The sequence below is a fragment of the Ambystoma mexicanum genome, chromosome 9, assembly GCF_040938575.1.
Source record: "Ambystoma mexicanum isolate Mex_15411 chromosome 9, UKY_AmexF1_1, whole genome shotgun sequence".
NCBI lineage: Eukaryota > Metazoa > Chordata > Amphibia > Caudata > Ambystomatidae > Ambystoma > Ambystoma mexicanum.
Genome location: NC_090931.1, coordinates 826,058,347 through 826,085,299, shown reverse-complemented (window position 1 = coordinate 826,085,299; position 26,953 = coordinate 826,058,347). Strand labels below are relative to the sequence as shown.

General features: G+C 48.5%; 1 protein-coding gene across 1 annotated transcript in view; it reads left to right on the top strand.

Moving 5' to 3' along the window:
- PTTG1IP (PTTG1 interacting protein) overlaps positions 1–26,953 on the top strand; it is a 471,563-nt gene that overhangs the window by 119,869 nt on the left and 324,741 nt on the right. Inside the window, exon 2 of the mRNA XM_069615849.1 lies at positions 9,523–9,575. Coding sequence (XP_069471950.1) covers positions 9,523–9,575 — 53 coding nt within the window. The remainder of the gene's footprint in view (positions 1–9,522; positions 9,576–26,953) is intronic.

The window sequence follows — 26,953 nt, the reverse complement described above, 5'->3', positions numbered from 1 at the left end:
GCTTTTTCAACTTTTAAACAGAAAATAAACAATTTCTCTTTTTTAAACTACATTTCCCTTTCTTCTGAGACATTTCTGTAGTCCTTTACATTTCCTGTCGCAACCTCTCTAGCTGCTTCCTCTCTCTGACTTCTCCTTTTCTTGCTTTTCAGCGAGTTAAGTGCGTCTTACCACTGAGCATATGTTGGGGCAGCTTTGATGTATTTTAGGAATTAAATAGACTAGCTGGCATCATTGTTAGCGCAGCAAACAAAATATTGCAGCGGTAGCCACGCGTTCAGCTTCGCTATGCGAGCAACTTTATAGTGCCCAGTATATGAGAACGATCACACGTATAGCGCGGAGGGCGAGATGCTGCTCACATACTTTTTCACTTGGCAGGCACAATCGAGAGTGGAGCTGCCGGTCCCCTCCTTCGGGGAGGCGGAGCAGCCGCTTCCCGTGTGCGATGCAGCGCTGGCCCATACAGCCTTATTCGCACAAGCAAGCTCCCGGAAAGATCGTTCTTGCCGTCTGCGCTCAGCAGAATGATCAGAGAACAGATCATTTAAAAGCACACGGCACAGAGCTTGTGAGTAGGAACCCAGGGTGTCAACGACACGCTGGCAAGGTCTGTCTAATTGAGAACATGAGGAGGCAAGCAAAGAATTCTCTTCATGTGGCACAGCAAGATATTGCTTTGAACGGCATACAAGACGAAACCTCAGTAGAGAGGCCCCTGTCTAATCGTGCATTACCCAACATGTGGGGGCAAGCAGAAAACTGCTATAATTTTACTGTGGGTGCCAGGGAATCCAGCAATAGGCCACTAGCGCAGATGTACACTTCAGCCTGCTTAGTTCAGGCACTATATAATATATAAGAACATACCCTTCCTACTCTCAACATGTCGGAGTATGAGGGGAGCAATAAGAGCTCCCACGCACTCTGCCTCCATTGCCTTGGCCCTGACCATGGCTGGCAAGCTTGTACCGCGTGCGATGCGCTTTCTTCGAGGTCGCTGAAGAACAGACTAGCCAGGTGGAGGGAGCTCTTGTCAGAGGACCTGAAGGACTTCGTTAAACATCGATCGAGGCCCAAGGTAGGGCCTCTTTTCCAGCGCACCCCGCAAGGCAGGTTCCTTCCCAAGGACTCGCCCGAGCGGGAGGTCCCTCCTCAGGTTCTCATACCAGCACGAGTACCGAGGCAAATCCAGATGCCGACCTGCCGAGGGGTCAGTAGATCCTCCCAGTGACAGTGTTGAGGGACCAAAAGGTTCTTTTACCGGGTCTTCACCCGAGGGGCCACGCCCTTGTACCGGCAATATGTCCGAGGGGGTGCCTTTACGCTGCACTACCAGCAACTCCGCCGAGGGCGAAACGCCTCCCGGGTCTCGACCTGAGGTGCAGGGTAGACCTCATGATCCACACGGCCTAGTGAGCCAAGCAACACGACGGCCGCGCATGGAAGGTAGCTAGACAAGATGGCTGATGCGCATTAGACCATATGGGCACCCGTCCGATACCGCACCATGGAAGAGAGCAGGTGGAGGAGCGAGTGTCAAGGTAGGACTGGTGTCAACCAGGTACGTGGCCTACAGCCTATCCTTTTGCGCAGGGCAGGTTCCCGCTGCGTCCATATTGTCAGGGCATGCAACGGCCTCAGCAGCTGCTCGCTACCCCATCAATATCACCTACCACCTCTCCGGCCTGTGAGGACAGGATCTTTGAAAGATTCTTCAGGCTCATGAGATTTCCTTGGAATGGGGGTCATCCTCAGGGACGTGCTTCCTCCGATGGCTCCAGTGCTGCAGACCCCAGTGCAGCTCCCGCTGCCCGCTCTGCCCCCCGCAGCCGATAGCGCAGGTGGTTCCGCACCAGCCTCCGTTGCAGCCCCCGGCTACGGTCTCCACACCCCAACCGTTGGCTCGCAGCACCTCTCCACCCGTGCTGGACCAACCGGACCCCCAGGTGGACACGGATGTGGAAGAGGACCCCGATACACCATCGTCAGCCAAGGCCTTCCACGAACATCTTGCAGAGTACTTGGGCCGCCTTCAACCTGAAGTTGAGCAACCAGCAGAGGGGGTGCTCGCTGAGGTCCTCCCGCTATGCCCCGCGGGTCGAACGGGGATCCCGATGCAGAAGGACGTTGTCGCCTTGGCCAAAAAGGGGTGGCTCAAACCCCACTCGGTGCAGCCGGTCAATCGACGCCTGGTAGCCAAGTTCAGGCAAATGGTAGCCAAGTACAGGCAAATGGAGGGGGATACAGCCACACTCTTCGGTGATTGCTGCAGCATCGCTCTACTCCAAGCCTCAGTAGTCCTCGGCCTCCTCGTCGGAGGCACTGCTAGGCAAGGAAGAGAAGATCTTAGAGGTGTACAGGGAGAAGCTTTATTCCCGCGCTTCACTGCATCTTCGTCAAGCCAACACGGATGCCATGCTGGCAGCCGTTAACCAGAGGCTCTGGCTGGAAATTGCAGACTTCCTCCCAGAGCTTACGGCGCAGAGCCAATCACGATTAAACGCGGGACTGACAGAGGCCAAGATGGTGGCACAAGACATCATGGAGTCCACCGTAGCCCACATTGACACCTCTGGCCGGGCCATTTGCATGGCCACGGACATGAGAAGAACTCCATGCTACTAAGTTCAACCTGGATGTCCAGGAACACATTTTGGACCTGCCATTCGAGGGGGGTGACTGCTTTCACTCCACCACGGACGAGGAGCTGGATAAAAAAGAAAAACAGCTCTCAAACTGCAAAGTCTTTATCCATCCTCACAAAGACCTCGCCCAAAACGTACACCGAAACGTACACCCAGTCACAGCAGCGCTCTGACAAGGGGCATACATACGACAGGTTCTGCGGCTTCCAAGAGCGGAGGTCCAGACAGCCGGACCGTTCAGTGTCGACATCGGTGCAAACAAAAAGGGGGTGGGGGAAAAGAGTAAGGGCTTTTTCCAGTCCCCCCTCCTCCGCAACACCCTTGAGGGAATGAAGGCATGACGCGCCCCTCCGGGTCCACGTGTCTCCAGTGGGGGTGGGGGGCAGGCTTGCTCTCCACACACACTTCTGGCGCCAGAATTATGCGGACCCATGGATCTGCTCCATAGTCTCCACGGGGTACGGCCTACCTATCCCTGCCTCTCCTCCCCTCCACTCCCACAGGTTGGGACAGCAACTCTTTTGGCGGAGATCAGTCACTCGTTGAGAGCCAGGCAGTGGAGGAAGTCCCAGCCTCCCAGCGAGGCTTGGGCTCCTACTCCATGATTTTCGCCATTCAGAAAAAGAACCAGGTGGGCCTGAGAGTCGCGCTGGACCTATCCACCCTCAACCTCTGTCATGCCTACCCCCTGGGACCCAGACCAAGTCCAGCAACCCCGGAAGCAGGCATCCAGTTATTCCAAGCAAGCCCAACAACCCCTGCTAGGGGCTATTTGGGTGCAGTCCTGGCGTCTATGGCGCCAGGCTCATATGGAGAGTCAGTCCTGGCGCCATAGGCGCTAGGCTCATAGATTAAAACTTATCTGATGCAGACCATGCTGCAAGAGCTCCAAGCCAAAGGAGGCTTGGAAGGGACTACTTTACGTAGGGACTATTTTTTATTTAGTCGGGTGGGGCTGGGGAGGAATACCTGGGACTACTTTAGGGCTATTTAAACCACGCCCGAAGAGCAGCACACGCTTCGCGTTATTCTGTATCCAGCAGCGTAACGCTCACCGTGCCTGCAAGTCTGCATCCAGTCTTCTGCCACGCCCGCCTCGAGTCTGGAGCTCCTAGAAAAAGGGAGAAAGAAGGAGAAAAGGTTAGAACAAGAGCAATACCTTTGGATCCTTACCTGAATTCCCGATCCATCGCGCCTTCGAGTTGGAAGAAAGAAGTTATTTTATGCGTGCCGCCTCGCCTGCTGCAGCGCCGTGCTGAACTCACCGGCCTTCGCAGCATCTTCACATTCCATCGCATCCTTCTCCATGTTCCCGCCGCACTCCGGCACCTAAGGGGAAGACCAGAACAGCAAGGTGAGCCAAGGGAATACACAGAGGCAATATTAGTTACCCCCCATAGACTTACCTGATTTTACCACCGAGGGTACTATTCCTCTTCACGAATCGGCGCTGCTTCCACTGCATCCTCGCCGAACCCCGGCCCCTAAGGGGAAACAAAAGGACTGCAAGGTGAAACAAGGGGACAAACAAGGGGAACCCTCCTCACCACAATAGACTTAACTGATTTTACCGGCGGAGGCTTCATACTTCATACTTTCTTTCAGTGCCTGAATAAGGGAGAAAGCAACAGGTTACATATTTTTATCGAACTGTGTTGGATAATACAAATCCTTACCTGAATATTAACGGTTGCCACGAGGAACTCTTCGCTAGGGTCAAGCTGCATCCTGCAAGGAATCGGACAAGAGTGAAAGTTAGACATTTGAACTCTTACGAACTACATACTTTCGGCGTCTTGCCGGGAATCTCAGAGTCAATATTGTTCTGGAACTCAGCAATTCCTTCGAGCCAGTGAAGCAACTGGTTATCTACGCGCCCCTGCGCCCCATGCAGGATGGAGAGCTCATCTTTCCAAACCATCAGGTGAGACTATAAGAGGGGACATCAAAGGTGATCAGTGGGGAGAACAGCGGGAGTGGGGGGGGGGTTTAACGCTCAACTCCACGGGTGGTTGATTCCCTTTCTCCATTTGCAGAAGAATATTCCTACGGGCCAAGCAAACGAAGCTAGGTGGGCCAGTCCAGTCTGTCATCTCGGCACTACGCGTCACATTGGTGGAGACCGCAGCTGTCCAGTTCAGATCGATGCCCCTGTGGGAGCCAGGTGAGCGTGACCCCTCTCCCTACCTCTACAAACATTTAAGATGGTTACACCAGCGCTCATAGCGGAGACATTGTGCAAGGGAGACTGGATGTGCTCCCTGGATCTGAAGGACGCGTACGTACACGTCCCGATTTGGCAGCCTCATTGTTCTTTTCTAAAATTCAGAATCATGGGCTACCATTTCCATTACAAGGTGCTTCCCTTTGGCCTCAACTCGTCCAAAGGGTCTTTACCAGACTGATGAATACAGTGATGTCCCTCCTCAGGGCCCAGGGCCATCACATCTACCCATACCCCGACGACTGGCTCGTCGGGGCGACATCTCTGGAAGCGGTGCACCAAACTTCCCACGCTCTTATGAACACACACCACGATCTGGACTTTTCGCTCAATCTCAAGATGTCACAGCTGCAGCCTACGCAGAGACTGACTTTTCTGAGCCTCATCTGGGACACGGACTCCGAGAGTTTTCCCCTCGGAGGACAAGACCACGGCCACCAGGACGGCCGCTGCTCACTTCCTGAGCAGAGAGGTGACATCGGCCTGGTGTTACCAACACCTGCTGAGTCTCATAGCAGAGGTCCTATTGGCCGTCCCCCACACGAGACTCAAGATAAGGAGGATACAGCTGCATTTCGCAGCATCATGGAACCAGGAGCGGGGCGCTCAGGCAGAGATGAGCAACGTTCCTCCTTCTCTTCACCCGGACCTCACATGGTGGTCCAGGGACTGCAATTTACGGACAGGCAAGCCCTTCCGGCAGCTGACCCTGCAGTTCACCATCACTACGGACACCTCTTTCGAGGGCTGGGGGGGCCACTGTGGACAACCACATACATGGAATCTGGACCCAGCAGGAGTGCCTCATCAATTGGCTAGAACTAAAGGCCATCTGGCTAGCACTCGGGGCCTTCCTTCTGGTTATTGGGGGCAAGGTTGTCTTCATTCAGACAGACCACTCCACCAGCATGTTCTATGTCAACAAGCAGGGAGGTACCAGATCCCCTGCACTGTGCAAACTAGCAGTCAGCATGTGGGAATGGGCCCTGGAGAACATGTACCTCAGGGCTGTCCACCTTCTGGGGAATCCAACTTGGAGGCAGACAGACTCTGCAGACTGGGAACGGACAATTACAAGTGGCAATTGAATAACACGGTGCTTCTGGAGATCTTCAGCAGATGGGGGCACCCCCAGGTGGACCTCTTTCCTCCTGGGACAACAAGAAGTGCCAACAGTTCGCGTCCTGGCAGGGACAGGGCCTCAGCTCCCTGGGCAACGCATTTCAGATTCACTGAAACTGCATGACTGCATACGCCTTCCTGCCCAAACCGCTGATCCAAAGGGTGATCTGCAAGATAGAGGAGTCTTGCCACCTCCGCATCATTCTGATAGCTCCATGGTGGCCAGCCAGGCCATGGTTCTCGGATCTGCTCAGCCTCTCGAACAGGCCCCCCATTCGCCTTCCGACGGGCCCAGCACATCTTCTGGTGCAACAGTGGAAACTAGCTCAGGAAGTCCTTCAAGAGATCGTCACCCTTTGAGGAACCCCTTAAGTGGATCTGTTCACAACCAGTGTCAACGGGAAGTGCGCTCTATTCTGCTCCTGGGAATTTCCCTCAAGTGGAGCTCTAGGAGACGCGTTCGTGGTGGAATGGGAGTTTTCACTTCTGTATGCGTTTCCTCCAGTCACTGTCATTCCTCACGTGATCAGGAGGTTGAGAAAGTTCAGGAAATCCATGATCTTAATTGTCCCGGGTTAGGCCAGGAGGACGTGGTATCCGGACGTCTGGCCATGTCCATCTCCCCTCCGATATGTCTTCCACAAAGAGAGGACCTTCTCTCGCGACAGGGGGTGGGGGGGGACAGGTCCTCCATCCAGAGGTAATGGTGATTTTGCTTTCGCCCAGAAGGCGTGCAACACAATCCTTATACCGCTGTCATTGGAACACGTTCAGGAGCTGGTGTAGGGATAAGAATGTGGATCCATTTTAATGCGATACACATCTTTTCCACTTCACTTGGCAATTCTGCGGCTTCAGGTCGCAACAATAAAGGGTTATCTGACAGCACTGTTGATTTTCAAGTGCTCTTCAGAGGAAATCTCATACTTTAAAATCCCTTTTAATCTTTTAGTTTCTTGTGTTTCCTCCTACTCCCTTTCAGGTCTCTGTTTGGGATTTCAATCTTGTATTAAAATTCTTAACATGCATTCCTTTTGAACCCATGCATTCATGTCCATTAAGGCTTAACACTAAAAACTGTTTTGCTAGTCACAATCACATCTGCCCGCAGGGTGAGCGAATTGCAAGCACTGTCTTGTAAGCCTCCATATACGGACTTCCATAAGGAAAAGGTTATTCTTAACGTAAGACCTTCATTTCTAACAAAAATAGTCTAAGAGGGCTCTCAGTTTGTATATCTCGCGAATGTCAAGAATTGTTGGACAGGACAACCAATTATTCATCGGATATACAGGTCATAAATTGGGGTTAGCAGTAACAAAACTGACTTTATCCAGATGGATTCTGGGTATCCAAGAATGCTATAGACTGGCTGGTAAACATCCCCCAGAGGGTCTAAGAGCTCACTCAACCAGGGGCATGGCTACTACTTCCGTTCTTCGGAGGGGAGTACCTATTAAAGACATTTGTGCAGTCCATGATAACTGCTTAAGGCGGATTTTAATTCCCCTCCCGCCCCCCACACCATTACTGCTTTTGGAGGCTATCAAAGATGAGGAATATGTGGGAGGACACAATCCATTTGAAGAACAAGTTACTTACACTTGGTAACGTTCTTTAGATTGGATGTTCGTCCCACGTATTCCTCATCGCCCCTCCCAACCTATCCCACTACAGAATGTACGTGTTTTACTCTCAGAACTGAAGCCAATGGGCGCTGCACATGCTACATATACTGCGGATGACGTCGACCATCGGACGGATGCCTTTGTGGGACATCAAGTCATCGACGCTGCCGCACAGCGCCCTCTATCAAGAGAATTATTTTCCGAAGTAGTTTAAGCTGGAAGACAATTATCAAAGATGTGGAATACGTGGGAGGAACATCAATCTAAAGAACGTTCTTTGTGACCAATGTTTTCTGTAATATTGTGGCTATTCTTCCCATCATTATGCCATCTCTGCCCACAATTGCTACTTTTGTTATGTATGAATCATTTTACAAGTGTGCTAAATAAGTGTTAACCTACCTTGCCTGTAATCGTCCTAAATGGACTGTAGCAGCTTAAATGACTCCACACTTCTATAAAGCAACAGAAAAGGAGCACAATGCCATTATACTCTACCCATTTCCGTTTAAACACCTCAAGACCATACATTGTCTCTGGCTTTGCACTAGCTGCCCCTACTCTTTCTGATTTTGCCAGTCTAGAATTCTCATTAATTATTAGCAGCTTTGTGTGCCAGAGCTGCATTTATCTCCCTGCACTATTAGTCCCTCTACACCACTATACATTTTCCTATAAGTCACTAACTGATTCCTTTAAAATTGGTGTGTACCATAGACCTTTATCTTACTATCATAAAATCTGCCATTGGTCTTTGCACCCCAAAGGTACCATCTCTCTCAACTAGTGGAGGGATTAGTTTTACACCCATTCCAGCAATATATGTCCTTGGCAGCCTTGTCCACGAGGACTTGGTCTATGGACCTCTAGTTCCCTGTGTGAAAAGAGCACCGCTAGGAACTAATACATTAAGCACGTTTTTGCCGCTGTTGTCTAGACCCATTGGACCATTCCTCAGTTGTTTTATCAGTTTTTTAAACTGATCTAGTCAAGAAATGAATTATGCTGGATTCGTGCAGGACTGACCTTTAAGATCAGAGTTCTTTCTACTTAGTTGGGTCAGATAATCTTTCCTAATCCACTCCATTGGTGAAGAAATACTTCAGTAGATTTTGAATGGGTTTTCTTCAGGTATGTCCCCCCCGCAGCCACCACTCCCCTCCCCACCCCCCCTACCCAACACCAATCCTGTGACATGAATGTGTCATTTTTCACTCCAGTTCACAAACCATTTCAGGGTTCAAAGTTAAAATTCAACGAGCAGTGGTTAAAACAAGCTCCTGGGTTTTGGGCTGAACATTTGTATGGCTTTGGCAAGGTCTTATAGGGTTCTAACCGCAATGAAAAGGATCAGTTTATGAATCTGGAGAGGCTGCCTTTGCAGGTGGACTAGTCAGGCGTTTCTGTTCAAGTCGGTATACTTCATCCTGCTGTAGTAGCTGTACATCTTTCAGAGTTCAGTGCCCTTTTCCAGGTACACGTGCAACTGGTTTGATGCAGACACAGACCAACAATACCCTCTAGTCAAGGCTGAAGCTGGACAATCTAGATGAGTTGCTCTTTGGCAGAGATCTGCCACCTTTTGCTCTCCAGATTGGACAAAATTGCCACTGGGCTTAACCGGCACAATTGATGGTAAGGGATCATGAAAGACTTGGCTCAAAGGTTATAGACTGCCGTACATTGTAGTGTTACAGCTACGGCAGCTGTTACTAGACGGGTTTTCAATATTGAAAATATCAATTTGGGGTGGAGTATTTGGCCAGGGGCTGAACACATACAGCTTGTTACACACTGATGTAGATTTAAATGTATCGCCTCTTGTGTGATTGAATTAATTATTATTACGGTTTTAAATGATGGTGTGATACAAAGATCTTTTCTTTCTTTTCTTCCACAGCATGCTCTAAATTTACAAATACCTCTTGTGAATCGTGCCTGAAGAATGTCACGGTGAGTAAAACTATTGCATCGATCATGTGCAAATACTGATTTCCTGATTGATGCAGTTAATGGTCAAACATATTTTTTGACTGCTTTATAGCAACTTAATTTAGGGCACAATGTTGAATTTTTCTAATTTCCCAATCTGGTTCTTTTATGAGTGTGCAAAGTAACAATTGTCCTGCAAATGTAACTAAATTAGAGGACTGAGGTCTTTTCTGTTGGCTGCCCCTCAGCCTTATGATAGTTTTAAAACTTTTGTCAAGAGATCACATGAATAATCTTTAGCGTGTTCAATTTGAGCAATAATTGAAGATTTTAACACTAAATGTAATGTTTAACACCACTAGCTGCAGAAGCTTATTAATCTGAAGAGCTGGTTGTAAACGTGAACATCATTATTGTCAAAGTAACACTGAAGGAATGAAAAACCTCACACTTTGTATACAGACTTATCTTAGAGCAGTCTGGGGCCAAACAAAGCAGTCAACCATACAACTGAACAAGCAAGTCGAGATATTTTATGAAGTCCACAAACGAGTTTTGTTCGATTATCGCTGAATTCGGGATTTCCTCAATGCAAAATCTGAAATCTCGTCAGTTATTCGTAACCGGACCCTTTTAAGCCTGTCCAACCCTGATAATTGGCGAGGATTACCTAAACGCAAGTCCAGCACATGCTTTGCACTTCTCGCATTCATTAATGAGCCCCACTTGTGTGAGCTTTTCTACTCCCTTTCCAAGTCCTTTTCCATTAATGCATAATTCCTAATATTTTAAATTCCTACATTGGAAGTACACCCGTGTATAGCCTTGAGAAAGACAGCCTATTGCCTCTCCCCACGGCCTAGAAGACCTGCTCTTGCCTGGGATGTATATTGTCCCTCCCCTTCATTCCTTTCTCGAAACTAATTTTCACTTCCTCATTCTGCATGCTGAAGACCATGGAAGTATTCCCCCACTTTCCAGCTATGATAAGACCAGTAATTGGGCCTCGTCAAAAGGGGGGCAGGCACCCCTCTCGGCTCACAGTGAGAGACCTACCAGGGTGCTTGCCAGAGCCAGTCGTACCCCTGAGGTGGACATTTGCAGGAGAGGGAGTCCAAATTCTTGCCCACATGCCAAGTTGTTTCTATGCAGTACCTGGTCTCCAGCCTTTCCTCCCAATTCATATGCTTGCCAATTGTCTTTTGGCTTTCCGGGAACCGAGTTTACAGAAGAGTCCTGAAAATGTTTAAAAGTGAAAAAACATATAAGGGGAAGAACAGCCGCTTGCAGTGAACCCAAATCCCTCATACCACGGAGCTCCATGCAGCCCAGTGGAGACGCGAGAGGGGAGACACCAGGCCTGCCTGCAGAGAGGCTTGGAACAGCCATGAGTGCAGCAGCCTCAAGCTGTGTTTTCATTTACTGTATGAACCGGGCTTGCAGGCAGTCCCACAATGAAACCACTAAACCAACAGAGAGCCAAAGGAGGAAACCAATCCCTGGACTTAACCGCAGTGCCACATCAGAAGCGGGCGAAGAAAAGATCTTTGAATTGCAAAGTATATCACCCTCTGATCTCTTGAGCGGCAATCACATGCAGGAATAGTGGGCAGTGTTAAGGCCCACTTTCAAGCCTTCCCTTGCACATAAACACCCAGGGAGGTGGATGCTGACAGGAAATTGGCATGGTACAGTTAAACAACCCTCAGTAAGGGAGGGGAGTATTAACAGTGGACAGGAAACGCAAATTGTGGGCGAACTAGGCTAGGAAGACGATGACCAAGAGACACGGCAGCCCCTTCCAAGATGGCGCCTGGACTAAAGGAATGGTGCTTTTGTTTTTGGTATATCTTTGTTTGTTGCAACCGATTACTACTTTAAGGTGCATCGCTGTCTCCTGATGCTGTAAAGTCCCATTATTGGGTATTCTTGCAGTGTTTTCTCACTTTGCCTTTCTTAGTGTAGCTCCGTTGTTGCCCCCTTCCCTTCTTCGCCCCCCCTCGCTTCCTTACCACATTCATCGGCCTCCTGTCCTCCTCCCCCCCCCACCTTGTACTCTCGTTCCTTGTATTGTGCTTTTGGAAATCTCCTTTCTGCTTTCCTTGTACTCTGTGCTGCCTCCTTCTGCATTCACTGATAGTTGTATCCTTCTTCATGCCACCTCTTGAACATCTGATACTCCATTTGTGGAACTTTTTCCCCTTGGGGGTATTTTCCCCATTCCGATCTGTCTTTGGGGGTCACCTGTCTGTCTGATTAGACAGCATGGCTTCCTCAGACGGCCGACCAATCTTCTCCAAATCCAAGCGCCAGCCGAGCTGGCTAAGTCTCGCAATTGACAAGTTGTGGAGCAGGTGAGGCATTGGGTTGGGTGTGTGTGTGTCTGTGTGTGTGTGTGTGTGTGTGTGTGTCAGAAGACCAGAACTGAGTGAAAGGAGGGTGACTTTGGAATAGTAGTGGGACAGGGGTGGAGTGTAACTGTGTTGGGGGGGTGGTGGAGTGTAACTGTGTTGGGGGGGTGGAGGAGTGTAACTGTGTTGGGGGGGGTGTAGTGAGGGGGAGCAGTGTTGGGAAGGAGGAAGAAGAGGAGCATAGTAGGGGGAGGAGTGCTTTATCTTTTGCTTTCCCTGCAGCTTTTGACCAATGTCACCCATTTAGTAGAGTTGTTTAAGAAAGACGAGGGACGAATACTTAAGACACAGTTTTACCAGTCTGTTTCTTGACAATGACTAGAATTGGCAAAGAACAGAAAGTGGGAATGGTCGTCCCTTCAACTTAAACAATTTGGACGTTTGTGAGGGGCTCCCTTTTTTCCAAGAACAGGTAACTAAAGCTTATAACATTTCCAACCTAAATTGGATATTTAGTTTTCATACTAAAGGGCAAACCTTGATCCATATATTTTCGGAGAGTGTTCCCTGGTGTTCCCGGCTTTGGACGTCGGAGAAAACTAAGTGGTGCAGACGAAAAAGACGCACAGTGAGTACAACCTGGAAAGTAAGAATTTTGCGCACAATTACATTTGATCTCACCTGCTATTGACTTGATACTGAAAATATTAAAAACACCTAAGGGGAAGACTTCAGTAATACAGCCCACAGCCGTATATGGAACTAAAGTCTGCAGATCCTCAAACGAGGAGCCAAGCACGCTTGATGGCTGACATAATACACAAACCTCTTTCACTTAAAGCCATACTGCCTTCCCTCCCTTTACAGGAAAGAGAACCAACAGCAAGGGATGCAGCCAGCTGTCGGGGAGACTCAGAAAAAGGCACGGAATGCAAAAATCTACATTAAATTCTCAAAGCAAAAAAAAAATGATTTCATGAATACATGAGTAATTACCCCCCCCCACCGACAGACTCAGAATTCATATTTATGACATTTTAAAGTAACAAAAGGGCTCCGACAGGTTACCGAGCACGCCCCAAGCATTGGGCTGCAAACCTCTAGAAAAGGCAACAACTCACAAGGCTTAATATCTGACGGATGCAGAGATCTTGGCATTTTGAAAACCTGAGGAGCGACGGAAAAAATTGAACAAAATGACTCTGTAGACACCAGTGAGAAAGAAAGCTTGTTAAATCACCCGGAGCGTGGTGCAGACACCCGTTGAAAGAATACTTTCCCTCACCATAGGAAAGAACACAGCCAGAAAAAAGAATGCCACTTGGAAGACAATACCTAGGTGCAGGCACATATCCAAAAATCCCAAAATGAAATGATTGCACAACAATGAGGAGAAACATGCAAGGGCGAAAAGGATTGAAAAATTGCCTGCAGCACCAGAAAAAGCGGCCCGAATCTCAAACAATTCCAGGTTTCACGAGCAAAAATAGCAAACCCAAATCTAACTCCAGTTGAAGCAAGAAATTCCTGAAGCAACTAGCAAATATTAAAACATTGCGAGCAAGTGCCTATGAGAAGTGAGAAAACCACGAGCACTGGCCCCAATGACGCCAAGAAGAGAAAAGAAAAATCCATCACTAGTGTGGAAAAGCAACTGACTCAAGATCAAATAAACAAACGCCTCATAATACACACTGGAGGCAAGAACATCAAAACCCCAGTGTTTATTTCATCAACTTCCTCATTTGACGATTGTTTTCTCTTCACGAAGTCCACGAAACCAACTAATTTCAGCCTAATTCCAAACAATTATTTCAATATGATGCCAGTCTTGGGCATTTCGTTGGCCCCATTCTTAAAGCTATACGAGGTGATAAGCGAGAAATATAAAGATCAGGCTACCCTATTGGCAATGATTCATTCAAGCTAATATTTGTGGAGACCTTTATATCATCATTGCAATCAAGAGTTCACCAAGAAGTGCAGCCAAATTGTGCAGTGCAGCCAAATTACAAAACAAGCTTCAAGATTCTTTCAATGCTGAGAGAACAGAAATAAATCTCTTGTTGGGAACTCTGTTGGAAATATTAAAGGAACGAGAAAATTCAAATCTCCAAAATGAGAAAGAAAGTCATCATCAGACAAACTCAACATTGGTGAAAAGCATAACATCTCGTGAGGCATTGCCAGACAGTATTATACAATCACAAGGGCCGAGTACAATCGTGAAACCCAATTTGACTACTATCACAGACAAGATCACAGAAACCTTGAAAGCTTCTTCCAGCTGCGGAAACACAAACATGACAAATTAATTGGATCCGGGGTCAGGTCGAATACAACTCAAAAACCCAAACATGCAACTACCAAAAGCAAGAAATGGGGTTATTGAACACGCAGGAATGTAAGAGCAAATTCCCTACCCTGTCTTCCAGAAGAGTGAGAAAAAGAAACCCAAGGATTTGATAAAAGAAACTAAACAGACGGAAGAAAAATAGTAATCTTCCATATACTGGCAAGTCCAAATCAAACTGGGCACAAGCTTTTTTTATTTTGGAACATCTCATACCCACCAAGGGATTTAAAACCTGGACTAAGAACCACAAGAAAAACCAAATGAAGTAGAAATTGGGGAACCCTTGGATGTGGGCTGCGCTATTAATGAGAACCTGACGAAAAGGGAAATACAGGAGAACTAAATCGATAATGAAGAAGCAGATTTAATAAATCTCTCAACTCACTCGATAGAGGATGGAATGCACTATAATCAAACCCTCAATGAGAGAAGGCATAGGTAGAAACATCGGAGTTCAGGGAATATCACAAAATGAAAAAGGGAAGAACAAAGGAGCAATTAAATGAAAGATGACAAGTATACATGGACGAAAGGAAGGGGGGGTAAAAGCAATCTCCAAGAGATGGAAAAGCCGAATTGCAAAAAGAGGCCAGAAATGCACTATGCCTGAGGTACGACAATCTGAAATTGGGTGGCACGAAAAGAAGGCTAAAGTAAGAAGATACTGCCTCCAGTTAAACAGTCTTCTCACAGCAGACAACGGCTTGATCTTGAATCGCCATAATGTGCTTGGACTGTTCCATCACATCTCTGCGTACAGATTCATGAAAACGGACCTCAAAACGGTGGAGTTCCCAAATGAAGAGTGCACAGTTAATGTAATCTTACATTTACACTCCAACAGAGTTAAAAGCTCTCTACTGGAAATTGCTAATCTTCACCTTCCCCTGGGATTCGAGCTACTGGAGGAAAAGCAAAAGGGCTCATTTGACTTGCGCACTCGAACAGAAACCAAGTATACTATTATAAATGGCACCCGGAAGGAACATAAAGGGATAAACCCTACCAATCGAGAGCTGGGAGCCCAGGACTATAGTGAAGTAAGTTATTCAGGAAACATTACAACAAAGGAGGAGAAGAACAGTGATATGAGATATTACCAACCGTTAACTCTCAACTACACCAATGCGAGCAGACAAGGACCTCGAAAGAAAACCAGGCGAAGCCTTCAAGGTTAACAGATGCCGATGTTTAGTAAAACAACTGGAAGAGAAGAAATGGCTGATGTCTCTGGTTTGAGCTGGTAAGCTAACACTGATCTCGTAGAACATGAGGATTCAGACATCTATAGAACACCAACATGAACCTTAAAACTTAACAAATTTTGTGTTTACAAGAGACCTAGATAATAACCCTGTCAACTGTGGATTGTTATAGTGTCCATTTAAATCCTGCATATAATGGAAAAAAGGGGAGACCCTCATCGGGCCTGCTCACTTGGAATAGGAATCATTTAATCTTGGAACCCAAATCCCTTTTTACAAGGGACTCTTCTATCAATCCCGAAAGATCCAAAAATGCCCTGGCAAAGCCTCCTTCTACTCAATTTGTACCGGAACCCGGATGCTATTCAATCCAAGAACTTCATGTAAACCATTACAGATATCCTGGACGAGTACATCACTCTGCCAAAACCCCCCACAAATATTAATTTGTGGAGATCTTAATATCACCTGCCTGGATGAAATGGGTAATGTTAAAACACACTTAGCACGTCCAACAAAGCTGAGGCTAGAGCTGCTTCATGGACAGTGGTCATGGAACCTAGGAATCTCGAAATTCTAAACCGACCAACAAAGGGGACATCGAGAGCTACCTGGTCTAATGGAACGAATTTCAAGACCTTGGACTAAATCTTTGCCTGTCATGATATTAGAAATCAGGTTAGACACCTGGCAGTAATAAAAATAACAAAAAAAATTATAATTCTCCTTTGAAATTAACAATGTACATAATCTTGAGCCAGAATTCAAACAAATTCGATCACCGGGACATAACCATATCGGAAGGCAGAAACCGGATCTACATCAGACCCACGGATGTTGATAGAATAACTTTGGGATACATCCTTCAGAGTGAGCGGGATGGGAGTAAATTATCTCCCCTTACTGCTTGACTTCAAAGTTTTACCCAAAGAGCCTGGCAAAATGAAAATCATCCATAAACATATACATGATGATGCCATAGCGGAAAAGAAAGCCACTCGAAGATCGGACCTTGGGAAAATTAGATCTTCAAACACGGATGAAAACATTGAAGCATTGAATTCATAAAAATTGTCTTGTTGCTTACAAAGCAGAACTAAACTAGGCTGGTGCAGAGGAAACGCTAAAAGAAATGACATCAAGAAACATCAGGGCCATGTGCAGTTAATTAACAAAACATTGACCCCTCAGGATGCAATTTTGACAAATGCAGTACTGAAGAAAACTGGGTACTTTTTTACCAGAAGTTATTTGGATCCAAGGAACCAATGGAAAAAGACTGCACTTGCCAGGAAGGTGGAGATTGGATTATACCCTTTGATGAGGCAGACTTGGATGATCTACTAAAAAAAGCAAATGGAGCAACTGCTCCGGGCCCTGATGGCCTCACCTATAGAACTATCAAATCTTGCCCTGCAGCGTGGACACAGTTCATCTTGAGTCTGTTTAAGGATGTTCTAAAGAGGGGAGAGACACTAGTGATTATAGTTCCAATCTACAAGAAAGGAAATGGAACAGACCCAAACAATTATCGACCGATCTGCTGGATGTGTTGGTAAAACCTTTTGCAGCCATATTATTGCAACACCTTGTTAGGACAGTTTTTTCTGAAGTCCAACTAAGGGCTTTGTAAAACCATTCAACTGAGGCAGTACAAGACTCCACTCTTAGTATAAGGCTGTACCACCTGAGTATATGGTAGCGTAGACAGAGCAGCCAGGCTTATTTTAGGATGGAGAGAGGGGTGTAGGATCAGTACAAGTGAAATTGTCATACAAATGACGAAAAGAAACACAAACACTATGTATGTAAAAATAAAGGATTTATTTAAATACAAGTAGGCCCAGATAAATCTAGGTAAGCACTAAAACATTATATGAAATCAGAGTATAAAAACCCAACACTATACTTGAAAGTACCCAGACGCAAGTATAGACCGTATTTGAAGTACCGAACAGTAGTTCTAGGGAAGTCGAAACCTTTTCATACACATTCACTGTAGGTCAAGCCTATTCTTGGGGAGTAAAAACCAATGGTTACTTTTTACAATTACATTCAGTAATGCAGGGGCAGTAGACCTTTCCAGTTGTATAATGATTCTTCACACAAATCACTTAAGCAGTCAACTGTACGATATACCTTTGGTGAATAGTGAAACACTTATTCTAGGTGCAGTAAAACCCTATAACTACTTTTGTCATAACACACAGTTATACTAGTTGAGTAACCTCTGAGGATGTAATATACAGTTGCAGGTGCTTTTGAAATCTGGGAACCCCAGATTGAGGTAAGCAGTAACTCTTGTAACATATTTTGGATGGCACACAGCTAACACAAGGTAAGTAAATCCCACATATTTTGTTTAACCTCACAATGGAGAGGGAAAGTAAAACCCAATGTCACACTTTACTGAATGACTAAGTTTATTCTAGGTAGGCAACAACCTAATACAGACTTATTAAGGCCAGGCTAGCAGCAAGTCGGGAAGCAAGACCCAGTTGGGGGACACTCATGCAATTATCCTCAAAGGACTAATCTGGTGATACCAACACTTTACTTTTGGGAAGAGGCACAACCTAATCGCAGGAGAGTTAACTACCTTCACATCTACTTTCTATTAGACTGGAAAAACAGTTGCTAAGGAAGAAAAGATGTTAACCATACTTTTAAGAATAGTGCATCACACATTCAAGATCAGTAAGAACTTTTGTAACTGTTCACTCTTAGAATTACAGATACCAACCAACACTTTACAAGTAAGTAACTTTTAAAACACTTATTTTCTTTTCTAGGCAGAAGTCCCAATCCCTTGACAGTCTTTCCCTTATTCTTGGAGCATGAGTGTTCTCAGTGGCAGAAGGGGGGGGGGGTCACTAGGACTAGTGACAACAGGCAGTGTCAGAATAAGTTCTTTAGTAGCAAAAGTCAGAGTTCCTTAGGAAAACTGGGCAAACAGGTGAGTATTTTACTTCTAGGGTTAGAGGGTCCAGAGGCTTCGCAGAAGACACCCAAGCAGGATTGTAGCAGTGGGACTGGGTGCACTGGATGGAAGGCATCCCCATCACAGAAATCAACATACCCAAGCCAACACAGTACCTCAGCATTGTAGGAGAATTTCAGGGTCTGCAGCCAAATACCCGGTCAGTGGATTCCTTGTCGTGGAGACTGAAAACAAGACCTCAGAAGGGACTTTGCAGTAGGGATCGATGAAGGCTCTAGGCAAGGTTTCCCTCGAGGCTGAATGGGGTTCTGCGGATTTGGCGCCTTTTCAAGGAGCACAGAAGAAGACAGAAAATCGTGGTTGAATTCTCGTAGTTTTGAAGGTCCAGCACTCTGGTGAGGGGACTTTTTGGACTCAATTCGTTTATCTGGAGATCCACCAGAATGCCCACGAAGTTTCAGCGAGATTCGGAAGACCGTGCACCGCACGATGGCTTGAGTTCCCAGGGTATTGGGGTATTGCAACAACGCAAGGTCAAAACAACGCGTGGGATGGCTCAAAATTGAGATCTTCTTGAGTCTAGTGGGGTCTCAACAGGCTCTGGGTTCGGGTCGTCGTTTACGGAGTACCCAGGTCGATTGGAAGAAAGGGCTGCAGCAGGCTCGGGTTACACAGCAGGCTCTCCGGTCGCTGGAAATCATTCCCCCCGCTTTTCCTTCGTCATCCTCCTCGGTTTAAGTTCCAGTGGTTGACATATCTTCAGCTTCCAGGTTTGCAGTATTTATCAGGAATTATAGCACAACCGCTGCATTCTCTCCCTGCATTTTACAAGAAGGGGTGGTCTGGTTGTCTAATCCGGACAGCCAGCCCCCCACTGGGATTTGTCCCCACTCAAGCAAGGCGTAAAACAAAGGGCTGGGGAGTTTTAGACTCCTCCCTCACTTCCTGCTCTTACAGACGGACTGGAGCATGGGCTGGGTGTCCAGGGGACTCCCGCCGAAACAAAAATCACACACAGGAATTTCCCGCCCTGAATGTCGGGGGATGGAACAAAAAACGACAAACACTAAAATGGCAAAAAAAGAAGACGGGGGACATTTTGGTAAAAATTGACACCCTTAGGTCCCTTTACTGCAGCTGTGAACACAGCCCGCGGTAAAGGTGCACCATATTAATACAAGGTACCACTGCCACCTGCCATTGAAGGTAAACTTGTCACTAACAGAATTGTTAGTTTTAGTGTGAAGGGGGATACATTGCATCTCCCCAGCACTCCACATAAGGTGGGGTGTGCTGGTTTCACTAAATAAAATGTAAAAGGGATCCAAAGATCCTTTCTACCTTTGGGAACTGTAGTTCACTCATGGTTAGCACAAGAAAGTTAAAAGGGGCGCCCCTAGGGCTACACAGCAACACCAGGCACTTATTGCCAATAAGTTGTAAAAAAGACACTATGGAGAGTCTTAAAAATGACGCCCTTAAAGAGTTAAAGATTATGTGAGTGTGGAAAAAGGTTCCCACTCACTGAGGTATTAATGAAAAATATCCCACTAGTAAAGCAAAAAAGTTCTGGGGTTGATCCAGGAAAGGAGGTTTTAACAGTTCTGTGCAAATCTTACCTAACACCTGCAGGCATGGGCCATCAAGTTGTGGGGGGGGGGGAAGAGACCCTCGGCAAGCTGGCTTCATCAAGGGAGTAGGAACAGATCTTAATCTATTCTTGATTAACCTTCTAAAAATGAAGGCAATTAAAAATGACACTGAAATATACGTGGCCTTTATAGACCTTAAAAAAGCATTTGATAGTGTTGAGAGGCAACTACTATGGGAAAAGCTGGCAAATTGGAATTGCTCTCCACACTTATTGGGAGCAATTAAGGCTCTTTATACAAAACGCCAAAGTCTCCAGGTAAGATTGAACGCCAATGGACTCCTATCAAGAGAAATCCCAACTCTGAGAGGGTTAAAACAAGGCTGCCCTTTAGCTCCAACACTGTTCAATCTTTTTCTCTCCGGTTTATATGAAGACCTAAACGAAGTCGGGGCATTTCCACCTAGAATTAACAGGCTTCCCTTAGCATGGTCCCTCTATGCCGATCTAGTCCTGATGGACCAGACAACGATTGGCTTACAGAGGCGATTGGCCAGCTTGCAGAAGTATGTCCTCAAAAATGCGCTGTGAATCAATGAGGGGGGAAACTAACATCATGGTTCTGAGAAAAGGGGGGCAGACCCAAGAAGCCTTTCAGATGGTCCTTCAACCACGTTGTGCTCCCCTTTGTATCGGAAATGGTCTACTTGGGAGTCCCCATAAACTCAAGCATGGAGGATAAGCCCAGACAGCTGGAACTGAGGACATGTGTAAAGATCCTAGCATCTCGGACCGCCGAAATATGGCAAGTTTATATTCCGGCTGATCCTGGATTTCAACAGGATGAAAGTCATGCCAATATTTACATATGGAGTTGAAGCATTGTTATCATTTCCATCGAAAATACTGGAGGGCTTATTCTGGAGACCGGCTCTAAAGTTACCAAGAAGAGCACCAGTAACAACTATAAGGCATAAAATGGCCTTGATCTCCATCCATGGAATGGTAGTATGGAAAACTCTGGCCTTGTATAGAAAATGTATACTCCTACGTCCCATCCCCTTTCCTCCATACTTGTGGACATCTCTCCGTCCTGTGGGACGGGACCGGAGCACTTTGTAAAAAGCATCCAAATGTTTTAAAAAATGTGTCCCTCCTCTCTTTCCTGCGCAGGGCACGGCATGCGGCCGTAACCCTGCCCACCTTGGCTCCGCCCCGCGCGATCGGGGCCGGACGCACTTGCATCTTCGGAAGATTTTCTTCCCTGTTTTCCTCTCTGGCTCTCGCTAGCGTTCGTTTACTAGTCTGTCTTTCAAATTAGATTTTCCAGACTGTTCATCGTGTCACCGTCGCTTCGCGAGGACGGATCCCCATCCTGTTTGTTTAGAGTGTTTGGGTCCGGAGCAGCGTTGGGACTCCTGTTTTTACTGTGACTCCCTTTCGGTCCGGGCACTTCAACGTCGGTTGGAGCGGTGGGAGGAGGTGTTCCGACGAACTCCTCTTTCTCATTTTCAGGCGTTCATCGACAAGAAGAAGAAACGCCCGGTAAGATCTTTACTTTTCAGAGCACCCCGACCGGGGGATACCTTTCCAGGTTCCTCTCGGGCCAGGAGGGGCGTTGATCGCTCTGTTACCGGGGTTCGCCCTGAGGTGCCTGTCGGGCCTAATAATTCTACCAGAGTTTTCTCCGAGGGTCTCCGTAAGGGGCCTGTGTACACCGGAGTACTCTCCGAGGCCCCTCCTGTGGGGGCTGTTTGTAGGCCCAGTTCTACTGAGTCGTGGGGTACCGGAGCTTGCTCTGAGGCCTCTCTTTCGTCTTCCCTCAAAAACAAAACCGGGGTGCGCCCCGAGGCCTTGGCTGGGCTTGTGGTTACCGAACGGATGTTCGAGGCCCGTGCCGATAAGGCTATTACCGGGCCTTGGTCCGAGGTCCCTCGTACAGAGGCTAAGGCTACCAACAGTTCTGAGGGACCGGGCAAGGCCCTGTCGGTGAAAACGGTTGCTCACCGTTCCCGCTCTTGTGGTGACACCAGATCTGTTGAGGGGGCAAAGAAGCAAGGTTCTTTTACCGGCAGTGCCGAGGCCCTTCCTTCGAAGGCTCAGTTGGCGGTTGGTATGTCACAGAAACATTCCAGGCCTCATAGTACCGGCTCTGCCAAGGTTCCTTACGTTAAGGCTAAAATTAAGACCCCTGACCCATCGACGGGGATCCCTGCCTCACTTCCTCACGTGCCGCAGTTCCCCTCGGATGAGGACAAAATGGCGGCCGTTCCCGCCACGGCGGCCATTTTAGGTACTAACCCTACAAATACGCCATCGGCCCCTGGTGTAGGGTTCGGTCCTTTGGGTGAACCTAAGGTCCCTTGTGCGCATCCTTACCGGCTGCTTTATGATTGGAACGCCCGGATGCCTCTTCGCACAATGTTTCGTTGCCCGCGGGGGCGGCCCCCTTGATTTATGTGGATACGTCGGTGGAGGGGCCGGTGTGGCACCCTTCTCCATTACGTCCCTGGATTTGTCCACCTCATGAGAGGCCTCCTCAGGTTCCGAAACAATCTCCTGAGGACGCTTTTTTTGGTAAATTTCAAGCGCTTATGCGCACCGACCCCATGAGGGAATATTTCAAAGGGATTTTCGAGCAGATATGTCCACCTGTTCCTCCAGTGGTTCCGCCGGCGCCTCCCTTGCCCGTGGTGCCTCCCCCCTGCACTTCCGCCTTTGCCACCATTGTCCCCAGTGGACAAGGCAGTGCCTGACACGGCTCAGCAGGATCCTGACTTGTCCTGATCGCCTTGAGGGTCATCTGACAACGAGGACCTTCCCCGCTCTATCAGAGCCTTTCAGGACCGGGTACTGGACATGATGAGTTTCTTAGATGTTCCGGTGCCCAAGGCACCTGCTCCGCAGGAGGGCATGCTTTCTGGGGCATTCACCTTGTCTCCCTTGGAGCGTACCGTCCTGTTCCTGCAGAAGGACGTTCTGGCCGAGGTCCGAAGAGTTTGGGAAAAGCCACACTCGAGACTTTTTGTCAATAAAAAGATTGAAGCGAGGTACAGGCTGCATTCTTCGGAAGAAGTGGCCTTGTTGTCTTGTCCGCCTCCCTCCTCCACAGTGGTGGTTGCGGCTACGTTGCAATCCAGACCTGCAGCATCCTCTTCCACGATGGCTACTCAGGTCTTGGGAAAGGAGGACAAGCTCTTGGACTCCCTAGGGAGGAAAATCTTTGCCAATTCGGCCTTGCAGCTCAGGCAGGCCAATGCAGAATTGATTTTGGCGGGAGCTAACATGCGGATGTGGAAAGTTCTGTCGGAGTTTGAGGAGCACATTCCGGTCGAGAAGTTGGAAGACGTCAGAGGTGGCCTTTCCGATGCCAGGGTCTTGGCAGAGGATCTCCTGGAGGCTGCGGCTCATCACGTAGACACCTCGGCTCGGGGCCTGATGCTTTGGGTTGATACCTCGTGGCAAGCGTGGCTGCATGCCACTAAGTTTTCGGAGGAAGTGCAAGACAAGGTACTGGACCTTCCATTCGATGGTAAGGAGCTTTTTCACTCTTCTACTGATGTAGAGCTCACCAAAACCAATGATAGCACCCAGACGGCTAAATCATTGTCCGTTCTGGTTAAAGCTCCTTTCAAATCCCAGAGGCCGTTGTTGCAAAGTCGACCTTCCTCTGGTTTTAGGGGCTTCCTCGACTGCAAATCTCGCAGAGTGGATACTCCTGTGGGAATAACCGCCATAGACAACAGCGTACGCGGTTTTTCTCCCGCTCCTCAGCCTCCTCATCAGGTTCAGGTGGCACCGACACCGATAAGCCTGCCAAATGAGGGTTTTCCGCGCTCGCACAAGACCCCGGTGGGAGAACTCATTGCATCTCATTGGGAGGCGTGGCAGACCATAACAGAAGACAGATGGGTCTTGTCACTCGCTCGAGCGGGCTTCCGCTTATCTTTACCCCCCTACCCCACCCCGCAACCCTCCTTTTCAGCTGTCGGACTCGCCCCTCCCTCAAGGCCGAGGTTTAGAAACGTCTGGACCTCAGAGCTGTGGAACCCGTTCCCCTTGGGGAGCGAGGGGCGGGCTGCAACTCCCGGCTGTTTACGGTGCCCAAACCCAACCAGGCTGGCCTGCGCACCATCCTAGACCTTTCCCAGTTCAATCTTTTCCTACCGCAAGAGAAATTCAAGATGATCACGCCCGGCCAGATACGCTCCTCTTTGCAGATGGGCGATTGGCTCAGCGTGGTGGATCTTCAGGATGCGTACATGCATATCCTGATTTGGAATCCACACAGGAGATGCCTCTGTTTCTCTTTGGGAGAGGAGCACTTCCAGTTTCGGGTACTTACTTTTGGCCTCAGCTCGGCGCTGCGTGTCTTCACGAAGATGTCGGTGATTGTGGCCTATCTTCGTCTCCAGGGTATCCATGTGTATCCTTATTTGGACGACTGGCTCTTATGCAGCCCTTGTCCGTTGGCAGCAGGGGGCAACCTCCAGTCTCTCCTTCAGCTCCAGTTCTATCTTGGGCTGTCGGTGAACTGGCGGAAATCCTCCATGACGGTCTCACAGGCCCTGATCTTCCTGGGTTTTCGTTGGAACACGATAGACTGCCGAGTGTACCTGACCGGGGACAGAATGCGGTTCTGTTGGCCACGTGTCAGATGTTTGCGCAGTCGGAGAGCATGTCGGCCTGGTGGTTCCAGAGGCTTCTGGGCCTCGTGTGTACTGGCTCTTCCTCGTCTCAAAATGAGACGGACCCAGATGGCTCTTCGGAGTTCCTGGCGTCAGGCTGTGGACCCGGATTCCAAGTGGATAATGATTCCGGATTCCATGAGAGTGGACCTGAACTGGTGGTCATCTCTCAGCAACCCGTCGGTGGGCGCAGGGTTTCAGGACCCAGGCCCCATGGTGACGATCACGACAGACTCCTCCCTTTTGGGGTGGGGTGCGACGTTGGATCTTCTTCAGGTCTCGGATCTCTGGTCGCCTCAGGACAAGCTCCTGCACATAAATCATTTGGCGCTTCTGGTGATCTTTCTGGCGCTCAAGGCGTTCAGACCGCTCATTGTCCGTTCTTATGCGGACCACCTTGTTGGCAATGTGGTATCAATGTATTACATAAACAAGCAAGGGGGAACAAAGTCTCCCCCCCTCGTGGACCTGTCCATCCAGATTTGGGAGTGGGCCGTGCTTCATGGGATCTGGCTGCTGCAGTGCACATCCCGGGCCAGCTGAATGTCACAGCGGATGCCCCCAGCCGGCGCACAGTAGTCAGCTACGAGTGGGAGTCGAAGGCGGAGGTCCTCTAATGGATTTTCTCGCGTTGGGGCACACCGGAGGTGGACCTCTTCGCCATGGCGGTAAACAAGGAGCTTCCTCAGTACGCCTCCAGAGGGGGGCTGGGAGCCTCCTCTCTGGGGGATGCTCTCGAGATTCCATGGCACAACATGAGAGCTTACGCCTTCCCGCCTCTGCCTCTAGTTCATCGGGCAATTTGGAAGTTGAAGGACACTGTGAACTGTTCTCTTCTACTGATAGCCCCGTGGTGGCCGGCCAGGTTTTGGTTCTCAGAACTTCAACACCTGTCGGCGTATCCGCCGATCAGGTTACCAGTAACCCCGATCTTCACCAAGGGGAACAGATTTGGCACCCCTCCCCACAATCGCTCAGCTTGGCGGCATGGTGCCTGATTTCAAGTCTTTAGAGCATTTGAGTTTGTCTGCGGATAACATGCGCATTATCCAGGCAGCCAGGAAACCCTCGACCAGATCCCAATACAAGAGTAAATGGCTCAGGTTCTGTCATTGGTGTTTGGAGAAAGAGTTGGATCCGAGGGTGGCCACGATTGACACAATGCTGTCCTTCGTTTCCTCCCTAGCAGAGTCAGGGATTCATGTTCTGTCTTGCAGGACTTATCTCTCAGCGGTTTCCACTTACCTTTCTACAGACCTGTGTTCTTATTCTCTGACGAACCCAGTGGTGAAGAGAAATTTTGCTGGCTTGACAGGCCTCTACCCTCCGGTTCGTAGTCTGCACCCGCCTTGGGATCTGAATGTAGTCCTGACGGCGCTGTGCCATAAACCCTTTGAGCCAATGGCTACGGTTGACCTCAAGTACGTGTCCTGGAAAGTTTCCTTTCTGGTCGCCGTTACGTCAGCGAGGAGAGTGAGTGAGCTCCAGGCATTGTCGGTGGAGCATCCCTTCTTGGTCTTTCACAAAGACAAGGTAGTACTTCGGACAAACCCGGCTTTCCTATCGAAGGTAGTGACCGAATTCCATCTGAATCAGTCGATCTCCCTTCCGGTCTTTTTTCTGAACCCGGCCTCAGAGGCTGAAAGGGTTCTTCACTGTCTTGACGTCCGAAGAGCTCTCAAGTTCTACCTGGACAGGACTTCCGAGCTTCGGAGTTCTCAACTTTTTGTGACCTTCGGTAACCCTCAGGGTTGGCCGGGCATCTATTTCCAGATGGATTGCCGCCTGCATCACGGAGTCTTTCACCGTCCAAAAGCTGAAACCTCCTAAAGGTATCCATGCACACCTGGTGCGGCGCAAGGCAGCCACGGTTGCTTTTCAGAAATGTTCCCTGGGAGTCCATCGCTAAGGCAGCTACTTGGGCCTCCCCATCTGCTTTCTGTAAGCATTACTGCCTCGATATGAGCTCTAGAGCCGACGCTCAGTTTGGTCAGGCTGTGCTGAAGAACCTGTTTCAGTAAGGGGTATTTCCATCCACCCATAGTTCCTGTAAGGAGTGCTTGGGAATCTCCCACAAGTATGGAGGAAAGGGGATGGGACGTAGGAGTATTACCAGGTTACTCACCGTAGTGACCACCTTACTCCTAGTCCATAGTCCCCCTTTCCTCCATACGGCCGCCCGCCGTCCCGTCTAATAAGGTTCCTTTGTTATTGCTAATGGGTCTTTGATCCTGCGATAGAAAAGGACTGATGGGCGATGCGCGGGG